General features: G+C 49.8%; 2 protein-coding genes across 3 annotated transcripts in view; one reads left to right on the top strand and one right to left on the bottom strand.

The window, feature by feature from the left end:
• UBE2R2 (ubiquitin conjugating enzyme E2 R2) overlaps positions 1-8,101 on the top strand; it is a 51,290-nt gene extending 43,189 nt beyond the window's left edge. Inside the window, exons 4-5 of the mRNA XM_059492216.1 lie at positions 6,064-6,198; positions 7,492-8,101. Coding sequence (XP_059348199.1) covers positions 6,064-6,198; positions 7,492-7,711 — 355 coding nt within the window. The 3' untranslated portion in view covers positions 7,712-8,101. The remainder of the gene's footprint in view (positions 1-6,063; positions 6,199-7,491) is intronic.
• A 4,798-nt stretch (positions 8,102-12,899) lies between these two features.
• UBAP2 (ubiquitin associated protein 2) overlaps positions 12,900-22,307 on the bottom strand; it is a 140,852-nt gene continuing 131,444 nt past the window's right edge. For both annotated transcript variants that reach the window (XM_059492436.1, XM_059492437.1), the window contains exons 22-28: positions 21,014-21,092; positions 19,738-19,952; positions 18,303-18,402; positions 18,118-18,225; positions 16,683-16,750; positions 15,521-15,712; positions 12,900-14,090 (exon numbers count right to left, since the gene is read on the bottom strand). In XM_059492436.1, coding sequence (XP_059348419.1) covers positions 13,995-14,090; positions 15,521-15,712; positions 16,683-16,750; positions 18,118-18,225; positions 18,303-18,402; positions 19,738-19,952; positions 21,014-21,092 — 858 coding nt within the window. In that variant the 3' untranslated portion in view covers positions 12,900-13,994. The remainder of the gene's footprint in view (positions 14,091-15,520; positions 15,713-16,682; positions 16,751-18,117; positions 18,226-18,302; positions 18,403-19,737; positions 19,953-21,013; positions 21,093-22,307) is intronic.

Here is a 22,307-nt window from a genome sequence, read left to right as displayed (position 1 = left end):
ACTCCCTTTCCCTGCAGGACAGGAGAAACAAAAATAACACAGAAAAGAAAACAACTTCCATGTTTGAGATAAGGCAGTTTAATAAAGCAATAACAAAAGCTTGTGCACATAAGCAAAGGGGGGAAAAACAAATCTCTACTCACCATTGGTGAGCAACATTGAGCCACTTCCCAGGAAGCAGGGCTTCAGTGCATGTAGCAGTTGCTCCGGAAGGCAAACTCTGTGATATAACAAATATCCCCCGTTCCTCCTCTCTCACTTAGCTTTCATGTCTGAGCTGATGTTACATGGTATGGAATATCCCTTTGGTCAGTTTGGACCAGCTGGCCTGGTTATGTCCCATCTTAGGATTTTGCCACTCTCAGCCCCTTGATGGGTGAGTGGGGAATGTTGGAGACAGCACTGATGCTGTGTCAGCACTGCTCAGCAGTAGCCAAAACAATTGTGTGTTATCATACCTGTCTAACTATGAATGGAAAGCACTGGGGGCTGCTAAGGGAAAATGAGCTACAGCTCAGCAAACTCAATACAATCTCCACTCTTAATTCCATACCATTTGTTTGATCCTACATAATGTATTTATCTTCCAGCTGTTCCACTGTATTCCTTTCCCATTACTGGAATCCCTTTTACCCACACATATACCCCAAACTGCATCCTTGAACGATATCTGTACCAAATGTACATTTTCACCCGCCTGTCCTTTCACAGATGGATATTATTCTCCTGTTTCATGGCTTCCTCCACCCCTCCAGATCCATGACTTGTGCTCTACCCCATCAGGATGGGTGGTCAGGACAGGAGAAGCAGCACACTTGATCTTTGGTCACCAGCCTGGCTCACATCATCATCACATTCTCCTTGCTCCTCACAAAATTCATTCTTTGTCAGGTCATGTTGTTCCTGTTCCTTTACTTCCTGTGACACAAAACTCGCACAGTTTGTTTTTCCCCCAAGGTTAAATTTCCTTGAGGTACACACTGGGTCTCCCCATCCTTCCACGTTACCTGCCAAGTACACCCAGGTCCTTGGGTAAAGACAATCCCACCAATGTGTTTGCCTTTTCCCATGGGAGGAGAATCCACACTGACTTCCCCAGCCACTTTCCTGTGTGTAGTGCAGGAACCTTATCTCCTCCCACAGTGTTTGTGGGCTCAGTTTGGGCAGGATCAGTGCAGTTAGCAGATCCCCTAGCATTTACCAGCCAAGTGGCTTCTTTTGCATCCCAGTGCTTCCATGTCCCATTACCTAAAATTCTTAACAGTCTTCAGCATTTCTGAGTCTTTCTAGAGGTGTGTGGGTGGTAAGGGATGTGATATATTCTCTCAATGTTTCCTTGCTTTGGAGTTTATGAGATTATTTTTAAAATTAGTCCCATGGCCTGATTCAGTTCTCTCTGGGGTACCATGTCACCGCAAAATGTATCTCTCAAGAGCTGAGATTGTGTTCCAGGCAGTGGCATGGTTTACTGGGTACATTTCCAGCTAGTTGTTGCCTCTGATGTAGCAAGTGTGTAACTCTTGCCTTGGCATGTGTGTGGCCCAGTGTAATCTATTTGCCAGGCCTCACCACACTGGAAAACCAGCCACCGCCCTCTATTCCAGGGATATTTCACTCACTTGATGGCAGCACATTTCGCATTTGTGGATAACCTGTGTGATGGCCTCTGTGGTCAGCTCCATCCCTCAATCATGAGCCCATCTGTGTGTTGCACCCCTTCCTAGATATCCTGAAGTGGCCTGGGGCTAAAAATAGCTCACCCTTTTGTTCCCAGCCTTGGTCTCCCTGAGCTATTCCAAACTTCACAGCCTTAACTACCTGCTTGTTGTTCTGTTTTTCTGCAGCAGATAAGTACCAGGAGGCATTGCTCACCAAACACCATCACAGACAAAATAGTCTAGAATTAGAGATATTAATTAAATTTGTTACCAACAAAATCAGAGCAGGATAATGAGAAGTAAAATAAGACCTTAAAAACACCTCCCTCCACCTCTCCCTTCTTCCCAGCTCTGCCCCGTACCACAGCAGGGTATGGGCGTAGTGGAATGGGGGTTACTGACAGTCCATCACACACTGTTTCTCCTGCTGCTGAGGATGAGGAGCATTCCCCTGCTGCGCCATGGGGTCCCTCCCACAGTGTGCCAGTTCTGCATTCACTCTGCCAGCATGAGTCCACCCCATGGGCAGCAGTCTTCCCCAAAATACTGCAGCGTGGGTCACACTTCCATTGGATGCAGTCCTTCAAGGACCAGCTGCTCCAGTGAGAGCTACTCTCTCCATGGGTCTCCCACAGGATCACAGCCTCCTTTGGGCATCCCCTGCTCCAGGCTGGGCTCCCCCAGGGCTGCGGGTGGATCTCTGCTCCCCCGTGCCCTCCCTGGGCTGCAGGGGCACAGCTGCCTCAGCCTGGGCTGCTCCAGGGGCTGCAGGGCAATCTGAGCTCCAGAGCCTGGAGCAGCTCCTGCCCCTCCTGCTGCGCTGCCCTGCCTGCCTGCACGGATGCTCCTCTCACACATTCTCACTCCATTTTTCTCTGGACACAATTAAAACTTTTTTCTTATTAAGTATGTTATCATAGAGACATTACCACTCTTTCCAGTTGGCCAGCCTTGACCAGTGGAGCATCTGTCCTTGGAGCTGCCAGGCTCTGCCAGACATAGAGGAGGTTTCTGGCAGCTTCTCACAGAAGCCACCCTTGTAGCACCTTGACTACCAAAACTTGGCCCTGCACACCCAATACAGGATGTTTTTGAGTATTCTGACCAGTAGAAGCAACTTTGCAGAGTTCTGGCTGTTGTTTGCATTCCATTGTTTGTCTCCTGTCTTCCTGAGTGGTGTTGGGTGGGTGGTTTTCTTCCTTACAAAAATACAAAGGATCACTAAGGCCAAGAGACATTCAAGGCCTAACCTGTCCATGCTTTTGAAACAGCAGTTGAATTTCATTCTCATTACAAGACACCGTCAAATAAAGAATCAACTAGGTTACAAGCCTTAACTCAAAGTTAGGAAACGGCTTTGGGCATTAATTACATAAATCACAAATATTTTGGGTATTTCATTATATTCAACCCTAGAGACTGACATGGAACTTATCATTGTGCTTGTTCTCTAATTTCTGCTGTCCCTCACTACAGTTGCAGTTTTTAGTGCTAATGCTCTTGAATCATCTTGGGCTTAGGGGTGACAGGTCAAAACATTCCTCAGCAAATGCAAATAAAACTGGTCCTTCACTTGTAGCCTGCTGCCACCATCACCATTTGGGCAGAGTGCCAGCAGAAGCGCATCCTGCTGGGGTCCCATCTGGCTTGGGAAAGCTCCAAAGTGTGAGACAGGAGGCACAGGGGCCAAAGATGTGGGAGGGAGCTGCTCCTCTGCTGCTGAATTCTGTAAATCCTGCCAAGTGTTGACTATTTCCCCACAGATGAGCAGGGTTGAAGTGTCTGAAGGGGGAAATTCACTCTTCAGCTGTGAGAGTTCACCTGTGCTTCTGAGGTGTCAAGCATGGTCATTTATTTTTTTAAACACAATCAGTATGGGCTTTCCCATCACTGGGAACAAGGTGATGCAGGCATAAGTAAACACAGCAAAACCCAGCAAGATGTGAAGGAATGCAGCTCTGATGTGTTTGGCTGAGAATCCTGCTTCCTGTGTCCCATGGAGCTGTGAGTGGTAGAAGGCCAGGGGTTGAGGCTCTCTGATCGTTTTGATTGTCCTTCTCCACATCTCCCCGGCCTCCCCTGCCCTTGAGCTGCACAGGCCAGGACTCTGCACAGTATTCAAGGTACTGGCACACCTGTATCTCCTGCAGAGAGGTGAGGTACTGTCTGCCTGTTGCTTTGTTTCTTGAGGATTCCCATTTGTCTTGGCTTTTGTTGCCTGAGATCTGGGCAGATTCCACTTGATCCAGTAACATGACTGTCAGTGCAGCCTAGGCCAGAACTTTTGACTTTATACCAGAAGGCAAAAATGCACTTGGACCAGTCTATACCTACCTCTTGAGGTGGCTCTGAGAGGCCTACAATGTGGATAGCAGCTGGAATTAAAAAAAAAAAAAATTCCTTTTCTAACAAGGAATGTAATATGATGTGCTGGTTGGGAGCACCAGCCAATCTACATCATGTCTCTTTGGGAAGAAATTGATCTGTCTGAGCCTTCTTATGTTGATGCAGGAATTAAAACAAGAACAGGTCTGTTTCTGTGAGCCTCTGCTGGCTGCTCTACCATGCTACAGCTGCCTTGTCTGAGGGGAGACAGATCCCTGACAATATCCCAGAGACTCAGCCCATGCAGTTTGCATCTGCTGCTGAGGTTTTCAGTCCCACATGGCTGAACTTTTTTAGTGGTGTTAGTCCTGTCAGATCCCCCATGCTGGGATGCCTTTCTGTTACTGTCCCCTCTTCAAGGCAAGCAGATTTAAGTTGGAGGACATTGTCCAGCTCTTAAAGGTATCAGCAGTGATGGAGCTGGTCTGATGTGCTGGATGGGAAGGAAGAGCTCAGAAAATCAACTGTAGAATGGTACAGTTGATCAAACTACTGTATTCACTTCTAATACAGGTGTCTTGGTGTATTTAAGTACCTTAGCAGTAACTTCGGTGTCTGGACACCACAGTGAAAATTGGCTTTTCCTCACTGTTGATGGAAGTGTCGTAGAGCAGATGGTAAATCCAGATATTAATTCCCATCCTTGGCCTTCCCTAGACTTCGTTTGCTTTGCAGAAAGCTGCTGCATGATGCTGGAGCTGACATGCTGGCCTGTTTGCAGAGAATCAAGGGCTCTTAAATGAACTCTTGAGATGAAGTAGAAAATGATCTCTTATGCCCATCATTCCAACCCAATGAGACAGTTTCTTCCAGAGCTGCTGTTCTCTTTTCGTACAAAATTATATAATTTAGAAAATGAATTGTGTAAGACTCTCTTGATGGCTGTGCTGAACAGTCTGTTCAGATACAAGTGTTTATTTTCAAAACCTTTCAAGGTACTCAGTATCCAAATGACCAAGCATTTCCTGGAATTGTACCCAGATATATGATCTGGTAGATGTGCTCTGAACATGCCCCTGAATCAGTGCAAACATGACTGTGACTCCCAGTCCCCTTTAATCAAGGTCTGCAAAGTGGCTGTTGGGTAATGCTGTGTTTCAAGAGCTGTTCCCTGTCCCTTGTTTGTCCCTTCCACTTGAAAGGGAAGCTGTTGCTGGCAGGACCACTGGGATGGGTGATGCTGTCATGATGGCTGGATATGGGTGTTGGTGCGGGTTGAGGCACAGTGTGAGCAGCAAAGGCTGCAACTCCCAAGTGCAGGGTTCTAGGAACTGCAGGAGAAAGCTCTGGACAAGAGGATGGTGTTTGCAGCTGGTAAATGCCAGCAGAGCAGGGCCCCTGACTGAAAATCCCAGAGGACTGTCTGTCTGTCTGTTTGTCTGCCTGCCCACCTGCCTGCCAGGGGTTACATGGCTGGCTCGTGTTGGCTCTGCTGAATCCCCCTGGGCCCTGGCACCTTGCCTGGGCATCAAAAAACATCCACACTGTCCTCCCCTTGCTGTGCTTGAGAGCTGCTGCTGCAGCCTGAGTGAGGGGAGAGTCCTGCCTCAGCCTCCCGACCACCTGGCAGGGCAGGGGAAAAGTAGTGCAGCCTTTTCTGCTGGCCTTGGGTCATTGCAGCCCTTCTCCCTTTGCAGGGCAGGCAAACAGCCTGGCCTGGCTTCCTGCTGGAGGCTGCAAGCCACCAGGAACAGCTCACAGAGCAGATTTCCAGCCCCTCCCCATCTGTGGGTAGTGCAGACCAGCTGAATTCTGGTCTGATTGTGGCTTTCTGTGCTGCCCTGTCCCAAGAACAGACACGATGCGCTGTAGTCAGATGAGGTTTGTGTTGTATCACCTTCCCTACACCAATGTCCAGGGTCTGAGGTTCATGAGTACCTGTTGCCACTTAAAAACACTCAGCTTAAGAGGACAAGATGACTTCAAACAAGTTTATGATGCAGCACCTAAAGAAGTTGTGGATATCCAGAACCCATGAATGCATTAGCTCTGACTCTGCTGTTGTGGTTACCTCTTTCAGGACTATCTTACTGAGTGTAATCTCTTTGCTTAATGAGCCCAACACATTCTCCCCAGCCAATGTGGATGCGTCAGTCATGTTCAGGAAATGGAGGGACAGTAAAGGAAAAGACAAGGAGTATGCCGAAATCATAAGGTAAGCTTTGCCAGTTGTGATGCTGGGCTACCAGCATTCTGCTTTGAATCCTGTCAAACAGGCTGCTTCCAGAATTTGCTGAAACCAGCTTCTCACAGCAGAATGTAATTTGGAAATTAATTTCAGTGTCTTATTCAAAGTCCATGCTTCAGGTCCCTCCAGAATTTTCAGCACACAGAAGCAGTGCAAACTTCTGGGGCAGGAGGACTGGGCTGATTTGTCTTCAAATTGTTCTTTTTTCAGACTCATCTGTCATGATGCTCTGCAAAACCTATTGGCTACTAGTAAATCCCAGTCTAAGTCCCTGCTTATCTTTAAGCCCTGCATTGCTTGGGATGTGATGCAAACTGACTGCATCCTACTAATTTCTGTGCTTAATGCATGCACGAATCATAATCTTGTCCCTCCAATTCAAAGGAGCCTCAGCAGGATTTGTCAATGGCTTGCAGAGCTGGGTTGGATTAGCTGGAACCAGTGCTCAGTCCTGCCCTTGGAGAAGTCCATGGTTCATCAGGAGCTGCAGGGGGATGATGTGAGCGTGGGCCAGGGCTGCTGTGGAGGGACAGCCCAGCCTGGAGCAGGAGTGGTGGCGCGAGGCCACATCTGCATTGTCTGTGCCAGCTGGGCAGGCAGGATCTGGCCCTGGGTGGGGCCAGCGGGGCTCTGCCTGTGCAGAGAATCCTCCACTCCCTGGGCTCCAGCAGGGCTGGGTGCACTCCACGCAGGGAATGGCAGACTGAGGGCCCTGGGTGGGCGAGGGGGCAGGCTGCCATCTGCTCCTCCTGCTGGGATGCAGCAGCCAGGCCTGGCTTGGGGTCATGGAAAACACTTGGCTCCTGTGAGCGCCAGGCTGTGCTCTGGGGTGTGCCATGAGCCTCAGCTGCTCTGCCCCCCCAGTGGGAGCTGAGAGCTGCCAAAGGCTTGTGGGAATTGCAGTTTTGAGCATGCTGTGGGAGAGCAGTCAGCGGCAGAGTCAATAAATCACCCTAGGAAATCCCTGACCATCCCTGCAGTACTGAATGGAATTTGCTTTGGCCTCTGGCAGGTCTCTAGTGCAGAGCCTGTGGAATAGCTGATTTCATGAGAGGGTGTGTGCTGCAAACCCCCTTGGCATGCTCCCAGGCCTGAGGCTGCAGGAACTAAATCTGTTTCCAGTGCTGTTTGTGGTGCGTCCTGCCAACCTCAGCTCCCTTCCCAGCTGCCGGGAGGGCGGGGTAGGGCCTGGAGAGCAGGCTGGGAGCTGAGCCACGGCACCCGGCCCTGCTCACATTCCTGTGTGTCCTTCTCCCGCAGGAAACAGGTTTTGGCTACCAAAGCTGAGGCAGAGAAGGATGGCGTGAAGGTCCCCACTACACTGGCAGAATACTGCATCAAAACTAAAGTGCCTTCCAATGACAACAGTTCAGATTTGCTTTACGACGACTTGTACGACGACGACATTGACGATGAAGACGAGGAGGAGGAGGATGCCGACTGTTACGATGATGATGATTCTGGCAACGAGGAGTCGTGACCTGCTCCCTCTATGCCCCTGTACTGCCCTGCCGACTCAGGCCAGAAGGGAGCAGCGGTAACCTAGCAGCAGTCCAGCAAAAAAGTGGGGGGGAGGGGTGTCAAAAAAAAAAACAAAAACAACAAAACAAAAAAAAAAAAAAAAAAACCCAACACAAAACTTTGTCTCCTGCTGTCTCCTGTTGTATGGATCTGTTCGCTCCTTTTTTATGGACCTCTTAGAGACCCTCCACAGAATGTCTGAATTCTTGCATTCTTAACCCTTTCATCACTGTATTACAATTTCTTTTTAAAAAAGAAACTCCCCTTTTCACTTCTCTACAAAATGCTCACAGCAAAACAGGTTTGCTCATGTTTAGATTCTTGAATTAAATACAGTCTTGCATTGAGATGTTTAATGTATTTAAAGCTGGAACAAACCCATTGGAAGCTGGGTTTTTGGGAGCTCAAAGTGCTGCATTTACTGGGAAGAAAAAAAAATCCCCACGAAGCAAATTGCCAAGGTTTAGCTGCTCCATTTACAATAATAGCGTGTGTACATTCGTTTAGCCTTGTGGTGGTGGCTTTTCCTTTATAAGGTGTGGGGCGGAGAGTGTTAAAGCTACTGTGTGTTGAGCTTGATGGGATGTCACTGAAAGGTACAGTATTCCTTTTCACCCTGCTAAGTTAGGAAATAGCTGGCCCCTGGAGCCCCAGAGGGCACAGTCAGCTTTGTCTCTGGAAAAGGCTTGTGATATGAACTTAAAATAAACACTTAACACTTCACATCTGTACAACTGAGCCCTGGGTTGCTATTTTTTTTTTTTTTTAATTTTTTTTACTTTTTTTTTTTCCCAGGCTAGGATAGGGTTGAAAAAGTTCAGTTTAGCCATTCTGCTGAGATCTGCTGCCAGCTGCCCCTCTCTGGAGGGAGGAGAGCAGATGTGCATCCTGCTGCCCAGAGGGCCGCCATTCATGCTGGATTTATTTTTGGCAGTGGGACAGAGCAGCAGCCTCCTGCCCGTGCTGGCTGCAGCCCCTGCTCCCTGCAGCCCCAGCCCTGGGCATCTGCAGCTGCCTCCCATCACCTGTGTGGGTCACCTGCGGGCAGGGGCTGCTCCGTGCAGCCCAGTAAAAACACCTGACAAGCACTTGCTTAGACGTAGGTTTGTCTGCACTGAAAAGGTAGTCAACTATAGGGGAGATAAAAAGGTTTATGATTTCAAAAAAGACAATCCAGGTGATACAGTGTGAGATAGATCCTAGCTCTCTAATGATGTCTGGAATTCTGCCCACGTTTCATAGGCATTGACTTCCATTCTAATTCTCTGCCTAAACATGGGAGCTGAAGTTATTGGGGTTTCGACTACACTCAGAAAAGCTCCTAAAAGAGGGGAATTCTGTTTGTCCTCCCCCAGCACTTGTATTTTTATGGAGGCAAATTCTTTACTGTGGTTTTTCAGCAGAATGGTAAGAGGTAGCATTGACTAGATTTTTTTTCTGTTTTCTTTAAGAGAAGTACTTAGCATGCATTTCCCAGAGGAATTCAGAGGAGAGCCCGCGGGGCCGGCGGAGTTGGGAGCTGTCCGTGTGTCCGTGTGTCTGTGCCGCGGGGCAGCGCTGGGCTCTCCTGCCCGGCTCCCCGGGGCACGGCGGTGTGCGCAGCCAGCCCCAGGGCAGAGCGGGCCGGCCGCGGGTTCTGACGGGCTCTCCGCAGCTGATGCTCCGTGTTCAGCCTCCCGCATGTTTTTGAGAGCCCTCGGCAGAGCTTAGGGCGCTCCATCCTGGGCAAGGGGATCCTGCATGTTCCTGCCCCAGACCCCTCTTCCTCAGACGCTCGGCTCCCCCGTGCTGCGTGCTCGAGTTGGGCTGCGGTGCCCGAGTTCCGTCCCGCAGGATCCCCGGATCGGCAGCCGGGCCTGGCGGCCCCGGGAGCAGCTCGGAGGTGCTGGCCCTGCTTGGGCGGGACCCTGGGTCCCCACAGGTACAGAGGCATCACCCTGACCAGAGCCCGCGCCTCCCCGCCGTGTGTCTCAGGGCTTTCCATGGTACGTCCCCAGCTGCGGTCCCGCGGGGGTGCCTCGGTGGCAGCAGCCTTGTTCGGGATCCGCGCCCGGGGCAAGGCTGAGCAAAAGCTCCGGGGCCGCTGCCCGGACGGGGAGGAGAGGAAGGCCCTGGGGGCTCCGCATGAAGCGCGCGAGGCGGATCTGTTCCCAAAGTGTTGCTGGGCTGGGGTTTGCAGGGAGAGTCCCTGCCCGGCGGTGCATCCCTGTGCCCGAGAGGCGATTGATTCCTTGTGCCCGGCGCTGCCTCGGCCGCCCGCCCTCCTGCTTGCATGTTACCTGGGAAGGCAGCTGCACCCTCCTGAGCTGTCAGCCTTCTTCCAGCAAGGACTTACCCAGCCCCAGCTGCTTTTTGGAGCCTGCAGCGGGGCTCCCCTGCGTTTAGTGACAGTGTGGGGCACCCCCAGCAGAGTGTGGCAACACTGTCTTTGCTGATGGCTTGGTTGGAAATGAGGATACTGCATCTTTCAGGATTTCCCTTGTACTTTTGACCGTCTTCACTGTATACTCTCCAGTGACTTGTATTTCCAAGCTTGGTGTTGTAAGATGCATTATTATGACTCTTCTGTTACCCTTTTTTAATGACAAAAAAAGCAACCTCTTTTGAGAGCTCCGACATTAACCAGACTAATTTCTCTTCCCCACTGTCCTGTGCAGTGTCATTGCTTGTTGACTTGCTGGTTTCCTTTTTTTGAAACACAACTGAAGTATGAGGGGATTTTTTTGAAACTATTTAAGAGATTGCAGAAAAATGTTTACCTGCTCTGTGTATTCTGGGTTTTTCTTAACCCCTTTTCTCCTGTTTCAGTCAATATTAGCGTTTACATTTGCAGCTACATGTCCCTTCAAATGCAGTTTTCAACCATTCTGAAACCAGCAGGGTACACTAGGTTTCTTAGTAGTTTTCTTAGCTGAACTCCCAGATATTTTCCTTTTTTTCTTCAGTATAATTTACCAGAAAGAATTAACTGATGCATTTTTGTGTTGTCTTCTCCTTCAGTAGTTATATTTTGTCTTTTCTGCACATCTGTCTACTAATAAAAATGTGAAATGAAAATACCTCCATGCTGTTACTTTCATGTTTGAACTGGTTGCATTGCATGGGTTCCTCCAAGCTTTGAATAACAGCTGTTTACGAGCTTATTGCGCCTCTGGCATCAATGGACATATTTATACACCAATATCTTTAAGTTTATTGCAAAATAATGCTGCAGTTTGACAGCTGCCTGCACCTAAGACTAAAGAACAAACTGATTTAGAGGACTTTGGCAAAAGGCCAGACCTTTGCTGTTATATTTAGTCTCCCTAAGCAGGAAGGGGCAGACCAGTGAGAAGGTGGTCTGTGGATTTGTGACCGGAGCAGGGATGCAGGATTTGGGCCGGAGCTCCCGGTGCCCTGTCAGGGCAGGAGCACGGAGCTCCTGAAAGGGTTGGAGGGGGTGGGAGAGGAGTTTGACCGCGGGGCCAGGGAGCAGCTTTGGCAGAGAAATTGAGGTCACGGCTGTCAGCCCTGCCAGGTGCCAGCCCTGCCGGTCCCGCGCTGTTCCCTGCAGGCTCAGGAGGGGAGCAGGGTGTTTGCAGTGCCCGGCTGCTGCAGTCGAGCTAAAATTAGTGGGACAAGTGTCAGGGAGTTGCACTGGCTGCACTTGGTATCGATGGCAGCACAGCAACTGCTGAGTCAAATGTGGCTGGAGCCCAAGGCTTCTGCTGCACAGCTGAGCTGGAGGGAGTGTGATGGCATTTTGGAGCTGCCTTCCCAAAGCAATCTCCAATCTCTGGAAAGGGACCAGGAGGGATGGTTCTGTCTGGGACCTGGGCTGCTAGTATCTCCTGCCTGACCCTACAGCACTGGGCTGCCCAGAGCTGCCAGCAGCTGCTTCCTCCAGCAGCAGTGTGGGACCAGAGGCAGGGCAAGGGCTCCAGCCCACCCTGCCCTGGTTAAGTCTAGGGGGCAGCAAAGGGGGGTCTTCCTCTTCTCTCCTTGGTGGCCAAGTGCAACTGGGCAACCTTGCCTCTGCCATCAGCAGAACAGGGCTTAGAGTGAAATTGCTGCAGGCAAGTCCTGCCAAAGTGACAATGTGGGGGAAGGGAGAAACATTTTGTTGAGTCTCACAAGGAGGAGAGGAGCCTGCCTGTGGCTGTGTGGGCAGGACCCCAGAGCAGCTGGGAAGGTGTGAGTCCTGAGGCTCAGGGGCTGCTGGGGGCTGGCACCATCTCTCCCCTGTTGCCTTTCCCCAGCTCCAGCTGCTGCAGGACATGCACGCAAGAACCAAGCTACACCTGCGGGGCAGCACTGGATGTCTGTAAACAAGACCTGGAGAGTGAAGGCAGCTCTGGGGCAGTCTGTGCTTTGAAGAGGGTGAATGAGGTGCTGCTGCTGTGAGGGCTCAGCTGCTGGTGCAGTCTTGTACAAACTGATGGGCCCCAGCCTGCAGAAACATTTTTGCCCTCCTTGACATTCAGGCCCCAAAGCTGTTGGCAGTGGGAAAAGGGCTTGGAGCAGCTGCTGGAGTTCAACCAGTGTCAAAACTTAAGGCACGGCAGAGGAATGCCATTGTAATTCTCCTGCTGTTCAGAGCCTGGGGGAGGCCTAGGTGACAACTGGGCCTCACAGGGCCAGCTGAGAAAGAGAAATGGTTCTCAGGGTAGAAACAGATTTATTTTTTCTTGCGGATACTAAAAGAATAAAAGCTCCTTGCCTGTTGTGAGTTTCACATTTACCCACTTCCTCTGCTGCACAGGGACAGGGTGATCAGAGGGTAAGTCTGGGCAGGAGCCTTCCCTCAGGAGCTCTCACACCCCAGCCCTTCCTCCCAGTGGAGCCCATGGACCTCGTGAGCAAAGTGCGAGGGCAGAGCTGCAGCTGTGCTCCGTCCTTACCAATCCCAGTTGCTCACAGGGACTCGGAGCACCATCCCAGGAGAGCCAAAGGCAGAACGGGCTGCTCATGGCAGCAGGGAGGATGTGGCTCTGGATCCCATCCCTGCCGGGGGTGCCCGAGAGCTCTCAGCACGCAGGTGAACTCGCAGTTGTCAGACGCACCTGCTGCTCCTGCCCTCCCAGCCTGGCTGCTGCTGCAGGAGCAGGCAGAAAGGGACAGGCTGTAAAACTGCTCCTGGAGCCTTTGAAAATGCAGACAAACACCAGTGGTATGATCAGATATTTATTAGGTGGAGGAAGGGCTATAAAGAAATAAAACTCCTAGAACATTCACCGCACTGGTGCAGGACAAGAAGGACCAGGAGTTGCCTCCAAGGTTTTTGTTTTAAAAAAAGTGGGGAAGGACAGATGAAGTTTCCATCCAGTAGCTCTGGCTGTCCTGGGAAGGTGGCTCAGGGCAAGAAGAGGTACAAGACACAGCTTATACTTTTATTTAAGAAACCGCTACATAGTTCTTCCTCTAATGATGCAAAGGAGGTTCCAGGACACACTGAGCCATCCAAAGTCTCTTGCTAGAGAAAAACACCACCAACAAAAAAACCCTGCACAAACAAAAACCAAAGCCCTGTCCTTTTTATTATTATTATAAAAAAATTGAAAAATTTAAAGTTGAGACTGCAGCTCAAGGCCACAGTGATGAAACTGCCCTTGAGCTTGTCTTCCACAGCAAGAGGGCAGGAGGGAGGGAGGAAATGAAAGAAAGGGGAAGGCCTACAGAACTTTTTTTGCTTCTTTCTTTTATTTTCCCCCTCTAAAATAACAGGTATATTGGGGGTCGGGGGGTACAATCAAACCAACAGGACACATCTTGATTTAGGTTTTTGGAAGGGCAGGTCTCCTTATTTGTCTGAATTTAGAACTGCATTAAATAAATGGGCTCCAGCTCCAAACAAAAGGGCACAGTTTGTCTGACAGAGTTAAAAAACCCATAGAATTTAAAATACAAAACAAAGAATGATGCCCTGGTGCAGATGGAAAATGAATAATTAGTTTTCCTACAAAGAAAATAAAGGAGGCTGCAAGATGCAGAAATCCACATTTAGGCTCTATTACATTTACAAATACATACATAAATATATTACATATAACAGCAACTCAAAGAGGAAGCAGGCGAGTCACACAGAGGATGGCTGGCTGGCTGCAGTTCTCCACGCACAGACGTTTGGCTGAGCAGTTACTTTTCCTAATAATTCCAAGAATGGGCTTCAGCTTTTATTTTCTTTTTTCTCTTTTCTTTTGTTTTCTCTTCTTTTTTTCCTTCCTCCTCTCCTTTCATTCTCTCCCCCCTCCCCGGTTTCGGGTTTAGTTTGTCCAGTATGGAGAAGTGCCATAGGCGGTTTTGGTAGCCTGAGACTTTTGCTGCATGGTGCTGGGTTGGTTGCGTTGGCCAGATCCACCCTAGAAAAGGGAAACAAAGGAGACAGGAGCATCAGCTGCCACAGTACCAGCATTCCCAGGAAGACAAGCCCACCCCAGCATCTCCAGGGACAGCCCTGACACCCAGCAGTGCTGCAATGCTCCCCCCTGCACAGATCTGCTTCTGCCCTGCACCATCTCTGCAGCCCACGGTCCAGGGCAAGCATCCATGGGCACACCAAGCAGGAGCTTGGGATGCACTACTCCACTGCCTCCCAAGCACAACAGGCTCAAGCACAAGGAAAATGAGGAGCAGGGCCAGGCACAGCAAAGGAGCTTTCCCAAGGTGAGCCAGACAAGGATGTGACACATTTGGAGCACAAAATCATGTCCCATTACTGGACTATAAAGCTGAGCACTGTTTTTTACAGGGAATATTTAGTGCTAGGAAAGTAAACACACGTGCAGGTGAAACCAAATCAGAGCTGACATGCAACCTGCAGGGGATGCTTGATTTTTCCCCACAAGTGCTCACATCCTGCCCTCCTGCCCCCCTGACAGGGGACAGCAGCACCTGCCTTGGCTTCAAACCCCACAAACCATCCCTGCCCAGCCCACAGCAGGATGGGCTCCTCACACAGGCACAGCCTGGTTGAGGCAGGCAGGGATCTCTCGAGGTATCTCGTCCAACCCCTTTGCTCAGGCAGGATCACCTAAGAACCAGCTGCCCAGCATCATTCCCAGACAACTTCAGGGATGGAGACTCCACCAGCTTCCTGGGCAGTGCTTGGTCCCCATCCCAGCAAAAACATTTTCTCTGATATTCAGAAGGAACTTCTTGTGTTCCAGTTTGTGCCCCCTGCTCCTGTCACCGGAAAGAACCTGGCTCCATCCTCTTTACATCTTCCCTTTCTGCACATTGATGAGATTCCCTCTCAGTGCTCTCCAGGCTGAACTGTCCCAGCTCCCCCAGCCTTTCCTCACAGGAGACAGGATCCAGCCCCTCCATCACTCCTTCCCTGGGCACTCTCCCACACACCCATGTCTGGACACGGTGCTGCAGCTGTGGCCTCACAGGGCTGAGCAGAGGGCAGGAGCAGCTCCCCTCACCTGCTGGCAGTGCTGAGCCTGGAGCAGCTCAGGATCCCATTGTCCTTTTCTGCTGGAAGGGCACATGGCTGCATCATGGTCAGTTTGTGCTCACCAGGCCCCCAGGGCCTCTTCTGCTTTCCAGCAGGGGGTTCCTGACTTACATTGGTGCACAGGCCTGCTTTCTCCCCAGGGACAGAAATGGCATTTCCCCTTGCTGAACTTCAGCTCCCCTCCCCAAGCTGGTCAACAGCCAGTGCTGCCAAGGCCCTTTCCCAGTGAGCAAAGCAAGCAGGAGAAGGAAACAAGCACCCCAGAGCCCTGATGGGAAGTGGAGCAATGTGTCCTTGGGGATGCTGCAGAGGCAGAAGGGGCTGACTCACCTGCCCATCCTGCTGCAGGTGGTGATGCAGCATCTGGGAATGAGGCTGCTGATGTGCAGGGAGGATGTGGAGAAACGGGGCTGGAGCATAGCCCGGGGCAGCACCAGGGTTGAGGGGCCCAGTGGATCCGAGAGCAGAGGGCAGGCTGAAGGGAGGCGGAGTGCCAGCATGGAATCCCTGCTTGTCAAACGTCTGCACAGGGGGCAATGGGCACAGCATCAGACACTGCTGTGAGCAGACCCAGCGAGAGCAGAACAAGAGTGGCCCAAACACACATCACCTGAACCTTTCACCTACCCCATGAGGAAGCCAAGTCACACTGAACACCTGCAAGCACACCAGAGGATGAGTTTCAGCTCCTGTTCTCACCCGTATTTCTGCACTAATGGCTTTTGACATTTTTATTGTCACAGACATTGTGGGGCTTTTTTCCCCTGACCTCTTTCCATTCAGAGGGACATGGGATCACAGCAGCTGCCTAATCAGTCCTTCCCCCAGTGAGTGGGTTCAGCCTAGAATTACTCAACCTATCCAGGACAGCCCAACAAAAACACAGGAAGCTGCAGTAATATGTTCCTCCTGCTGGCCAAAGCTTGACCCCAAAGCACGGAGCTGACAGCTGGCTTCCTACCTGTAAGCATGGACGGCAGCCAGACACCTATTTCCCCTGCTGAGCATGCAGGGAGGAGCAAAGAGGAGCTGGACATAAGCCCACTGCATTGCACAGCTTGTCAAAGCACTTTCTGCTTTGCCAGGGCAGCTGCACACTGAGCAGAGCCACAGGAGACAGGGACCCTTGGGGGTTAGAGGCAGGCACTACTGCCTGTCCCTCTGATGGGAAGCAAACAGCCTCTCAACTCACCTGCTTTGGGGGCTATTTGGACTAAAAATGCTAACACCCATAAGTTCATTTGCACCCAGGACACTGCTGGCGTAGTGTAGCGTGGGCAGTGTGCAGCACAGGGAGCACTGAGCCTCTGCCAGCAGCTGCTGTCAGGAGCTGACACCGCAGAAACAGTGGGACAGAGGATGAGGCTTCACTCCAGCAGCAACCAGAGCCAGCGTTAGAGATGCCGTGGCCTGCTGGCCCTGAGCCTGGCCAGCCTGGGAGTAGGAGTCATCAGCCTTGGGCCCTGAGGGAGGAGGGTCCAACACTCCTCACCTGAGTCTTGTTATAGACTGAGCCACTGATATCAGGCACACCCGTGTTACTTGAGGTCACAGAAACACCTGGAAAACAGAAACACAACCAAGTGTGAGAATGTCACCCCACCAGCCAGCACAAGCCCAAGCTTTGCTCCCAGCACCTCTGGCAGCCTCAGGGGATGCACTGCCCCGCTGGTTCTCCAGACCCACAGCACCCCACATGGGAACAGAGGAAAGGGCTCAGCTTCTGGTTCCCACTGCAAAAGCCCACTGGGATAAATCACCTGGGTCCACACCCAGCCATTAACACTCGGATTCTGTTGTGCTGTGTTTCGCTGCAGGATTCCAATGCACTTCCAATGCACCAGGTAGCAGTTAGCTGCACTGACCACTCACTGAAGCCCACTAAAAGCCAGCATTCCCCTGGATCAGAGGTGCATTTGGCTCTGTTGCAGCACTCAAGAGCTTTGCAGTAGTGCCCTGAGTGATGAGACTCAGCATCTCCTACACATGTGAACCCCTGTCCTTTCACACCCTACAGAAGAGTGAAAGTCTGCAGTGCCCCTCTGCCCTGACAGAATCAGCATCACTACCTCAGAGACACTTATTCACAGTTCCACAGAGGCTGGGTCTGATAATTCCATTTGGATCAGAATAAAGCCAATGGTTGCTTTTTTTGGTGAATCAGAGATCTGGGCTCAAGAGTACTGCTCTAAGCTTTTGTAACCCTCCTTGGGCACTGCTGGATTGCTTGAACACTTCCTGGGTCACTTCTCCACTGAAAAGAGTGTGACCACCTGGTGTTTCAAATGCCCAGCAAATGCTTGGTCCTTGCTTGAGAATGAGGATGAACCACATAGTGCTAAGCAGCCCAGTACAGGCTTCTCAGATCTAACCAGCATGTGCCAAATAAAGCTTTTGTATGAGCTGCATAAATTCTTCAGCTTTTATGGTCACAAAGGAAACATTTCCAAGCACAACACAATGTTATGAGTGTGCACAGGCAGCAGCTAGACAGCCCAGAGATGTGTGAAGTGCCCTGTTCCTCTCTAACACGTGGGTGTCTCAGGTGCCTACCGAGAAACTTAAAATCTAGCTATGATTTGGCAGAGGAGCATTTCAGCAACAGCACTGAACTGCTCAAGTTTCAAAATCACAGCACTGTTGAAGATCACTATACTCTTCAGCAAAGAAAGCTCTGGCTTAGGAGGCAGCTTACCATTTCTCCCACATGTAATTGGTCCAAGCTGTGCATCAGCCACACAGATTTTTATGTGAAGTTCAGCAATGAGGTTCACAAGGAACAACTAAGTCATTAGAAAAGCATTTTGTGTATGGGAGATGGAGAAACAGCTTGGATCACGGCCCTGTTTAGCGCTGGCTGCTGTGTTGACTGGGAGTTTGCCCTACTAAATCCCACTCCAGGGGAACCTCCAGTCTCAAAGTGTTACCTTTCCCAGGTCCAGTGCCAGCAGATTTGCTTTGTGCTTGAGATGAGCCACTGTAGCCTCCTTTGCTGTAATCTCCAGCTGCCGTTCCCTGCGTTAAGTCGTCGTAGCCTGCACAAGGGGTGCACAGGGAGGGCGTCAGGGTGCGGAGCGGCGCCGCGCTCGGGGGCAGCGGGGCTGAGCCTTACCTGCACCGTAGCCGTGCTGGCTGTAGCCACTTGCCTGCTGAAAGGGAGTCGAGGCCGTGCTCAAGTTGACTCCATGCTGTTTAGCAGATGCTGGAGGTACCTGGACAAAGCACGGGACGAGAAGTGCTGTCAGCTGGAACACAAGCTGGAACACAAACTCTCTCTGCCATCTAGTGGGGAAGGCATCTTCCACCTCGTGTCGGGAATTCAGTCTGGAGTTGGGAGGACTGGGATGGCATGGGACTGCTCACAGCAGTAACTTGCTATAGTGGATTTGTGTCACAGGATTTCTCCTAGAGCTGTCCCTGTGATTGCAGTGCAGTCCTCCCTCAGAACAGGTTGTGTATTTCTTTCATATGCTGAATGTAAACAGCAAATTTTTACCCACAAACCTGACAACAACCACAGAATCAAAGTAAACATCAATTCCTGCCTGAGGCTGTTCATAAAATACTAGCCTACAGGGCCCTAAATAGCCTCATCTACCCTTCTGCCTGGAGCAGCACCTCTTCCCAAATAACCTCCTCCTCCTGAGACTTCCAGCCCTGCTCTCTGACTTAATGGGGTCTCCTTCATCCAGGCTCTTAGCTCACTGACTCAGCTTTGGGTCCCCCCTTGACTCTCCAGGGACTCATAAGGGCTTTCAGGAACAGCAAGCCCACAAAATGCAGCTGTCAGGTATCTACAGAAACTCACACAGGGGTCCATGAGTTCTGGCCTGTCAAATATTTTGTTTTCTTCTGGGTGAGATTGCAGCTATTTTCTCACACTGCATGTTTTTGGAGATCTCCTGCAGACTGGGGAAGCTGACTCTATTCCACTCTAATGAGAATCCACCTAAATACTGACTCCAGCTCTGCAGTGCTCAGTATGAGGAAGCTGTGGACCTGTTGGAGCAGATCCAGAGGAGGTCACAAAGGTGATCAAGGTGATGAGCTCCTCTCTCCTATGAGGACAGGCTGAGAGTTGGGGCTGTTCATCCTGGAGAAAAGAAGGCTCTGGGGAGACCTTACTGTGACCTTTCTCCACTTAAAGGAGGCTTATAGGAAAGGTGGGAAAAACATTTTACCAGGCCCTGTAGTGACAGGACAAAGGGCAGGTGTTTTCAACTGAAAGGTGGCAGATTTAGATTAGATATAAAGAAAATAATCATCACCACGAGGGTGGTGTGACAGTGGCACAGGCTGCCCAGAGAAGATGTGGATGGCCAATAGCCCTGGAAGTGTTCAAGGCCAGGTTGGATGGGGCTCTGAGCAAACTGGTCTGGTGGAAGGTGTCCCTGCCCAAAGCAGGGGGATTGGAACAAGACAGTCTTGGATGATACCTTCCAACCCAAACTTTCCTATAATTCCAAGAGGAGTGGAGTGTTTGGGCTGGAGAAAGCAAAACTGGAGAGGCATGCAGGGAGCACTACAGCTGAGGCTGTCACACTTACAAACATGGTTGGCCCATACTGGAATGCACTGGGAACACCGGGCATCCCAGCATAGTAAGGGAGCCCGGTGTAGCTGTACCCTGGGGGCAGGGTCGGGTTGAGGAAGGGCTGCTGAGTCGTGTGGTGAGTCTGTGTCTGGTTCTGTTGCGGCTGGGCCAGCGTGGTTGCAGGAGCAGGAGAGGCAGTGTCTCCACGGCCAAATTTTGTTACATCACCTGTGAAAGAAAGAACTGGTCAAAAAAGCTATCAAAGATACTGCAAAAGTGGAGAATTCAATGGACTTATATCCTCTGAACAGGAGCAGACAACTACAGAGCAGGACACATCCTACACCTGAAAGCCTGCAGTTGTTTATGGGAAACCCTCACCCAGTCTGTTCCTGACAGCCACGGGGATATTGCCTGTTTGTGGCACAGAACTCTGCGCCATGGCTACTCCACTGATAAAGAGAGATGCCAATACTCACCTATCTCACACGGTCTGAGCAGACTCATTACTATCAGATCATTGCAATAAAACATGCTAAAAGCAGAAGCATGGTAAATAGCCAGAGAGCCAATGGTTGTTGGGTTAAAGTGTGACTCTCCTGGAGGTTAACCTGTTTAGCTAAGCTTTAGCTCATGGACTGAAAGCAGGTTAGGATTTACAGGCAGTGATGGGCATATTTTTGCCAATGTCTGTTTATTTATCAAGCATGACTAGTTAAGATGTCCAGTTCCTCACACCACCAAAGTTCTGAAGACAGTAGCTGAAGGCCAGGAAAGCAAGGCTTGCATCGAGGGCCACCTTATTGAAGAAGCAGGAAGGGAAATTCAGTTATTAACCAAAAAACAGCCTCCCAAGAGAAGCAATAATGAAGCAGAAAATTCACAAACACTTGTACTTTCTGGCAGCCTAGAGAGCAGCATGTTCACATGTTTACCAAGAAGGTGACATATATCAATCCCTTCTACCTCACTCCCAACCAGTATTCCTTTTTGCTGGTTACTAGGAAGTATGACAGCACTTAATACCATCATTATAGGAACTGCAATGCCTATGGCTACAGTTTTAAGCTGTAATCAACTGGCAATGGGTGAAAACCACTGGGATGAAATCTGGGATGGCATTAATATCATCTTTGCACAATGACAGCTAAAGAGCGAGAGCAGGAACAAGGAAGGGCTTCTCTGACCACAGAAGGGAAAAGCAACTCCTCTCTGAGCAACAGGAGAATGACCTGCACTGAGAAACCAGCACTTCTTACTTGCCATCATCATCTGTAGCTAGCACTCACCTGAGTATGGGTTGTTAGCAAGGCTCCCATCTCTGCCTGTCAAGGTTGCAGGAGCCGGGAATGTAATTCCATAGTAATCCTTGGAAGAGACAACACCATTTATTAATAGTGGAAACTGGAACACAGCTGGACACATCTTATGAAATGCCTACTAGACACAGAAGAAAATTCTAAAAGTAAGAACTAAAGGAGGTTTGACTGGAAGCTGACCTTACATTGTGCAGCAGAGCTGAAAATTTACCTGGATCCTCAAGCTAAAAATAAACCTACTTTATACACACTTTTTGTGTTATACACAAATATTTAATCTCTTAATGGTAAGTTAAAGGCAATAACTAAGTGATTTCCCACACAGATCCCAGCTCTGAACTGTCATCTTCCAGTGAGACTGCCTGAAAGAGAACTGAGCATTGTCACTCAAACACCTGGGGTCAGACCAGGACTGTAATCACAACATTGATGTGAGTCTAAGGGTTTTGCCCTTGTACTAAAAGTGTTGTAAACACTTGCCCTGTGTTCTAAAAGTGGATATGTCAGCTACAAAAACAGCAAAAACATCACAAGAGAGAGAGAGAAAAACAGTTACTATTGGATAACTGAAAATTTTATTTAAACTACTTTAAAGGAGATCTCAGGTCACAGTCTCCAAAGTGGGGTGTGTATCCCAACCCATTGGGTTGCAGGAAGAAAATGGATTTCGTACCTTTGATAAATATTACCAAAGAGAATTTTTAAACAGTGTTTGTTTAACCTTTCTCTCCTTTTTTCATTTTTATCTTTGTGTATGTTTTATAATATATATATTAGCACAGGGGTATGTAATTCAGAAATAAAAATATACTGAAGGTGAGTGCTCACAATTTTTTTGCCGATAGGGTGCATAAAAAAGGTGGAAACCACTGCCTCAGATCATTCTTTTACGTCTTCTACAAGAAGGTAAGCAATACTAGAAAGCTTGCACTTTGAAATGACAGGATATGCTAGCAAAACCAAAGCAGTATTTTGACCTCAGTTTGAAAAAAAAAGACAAGAAGTTTGCCCTTCTCTCTCTGTGTGAACTCCACCTGTGGGTCTGGTAATCTTTTTTTTCCTCCTAATTTTCATGTTCTACTCCTCGCCACCTCCAATCCAGAAATAGATAATGCTTTAAGTAGTAATGTATAAATTTCCACACATTTTCAAATACTGAAAAATCCTCCTCCTTTATCATACCCCTCTCTGCAAATGCCATAGTGCCTCAAATGTTTTCTCAGCGTGGACAGCAATCTCCACTTTGCTCCACTTCTGTGCATCC

The sequence above is a fragment of the Ammospiza nelsoni genome, chromosome Z, assembly GCF_027579445.1.
Source record: "Ammospiza nelsoni isolate bAmmNel1 chromosome Z, bAmmNel1.pri, whole genome shotgun sequence".
Classification (NCBI taxonomy): Eukaryota; Metazoa; Chordata; class Aves; order Passeriformes; family Passerellidae; genus Ammospiza; species Ammospiza nelsoni.
This window is presented reverse-complemented; position numbering and strand designations above follow the sequence as displayed.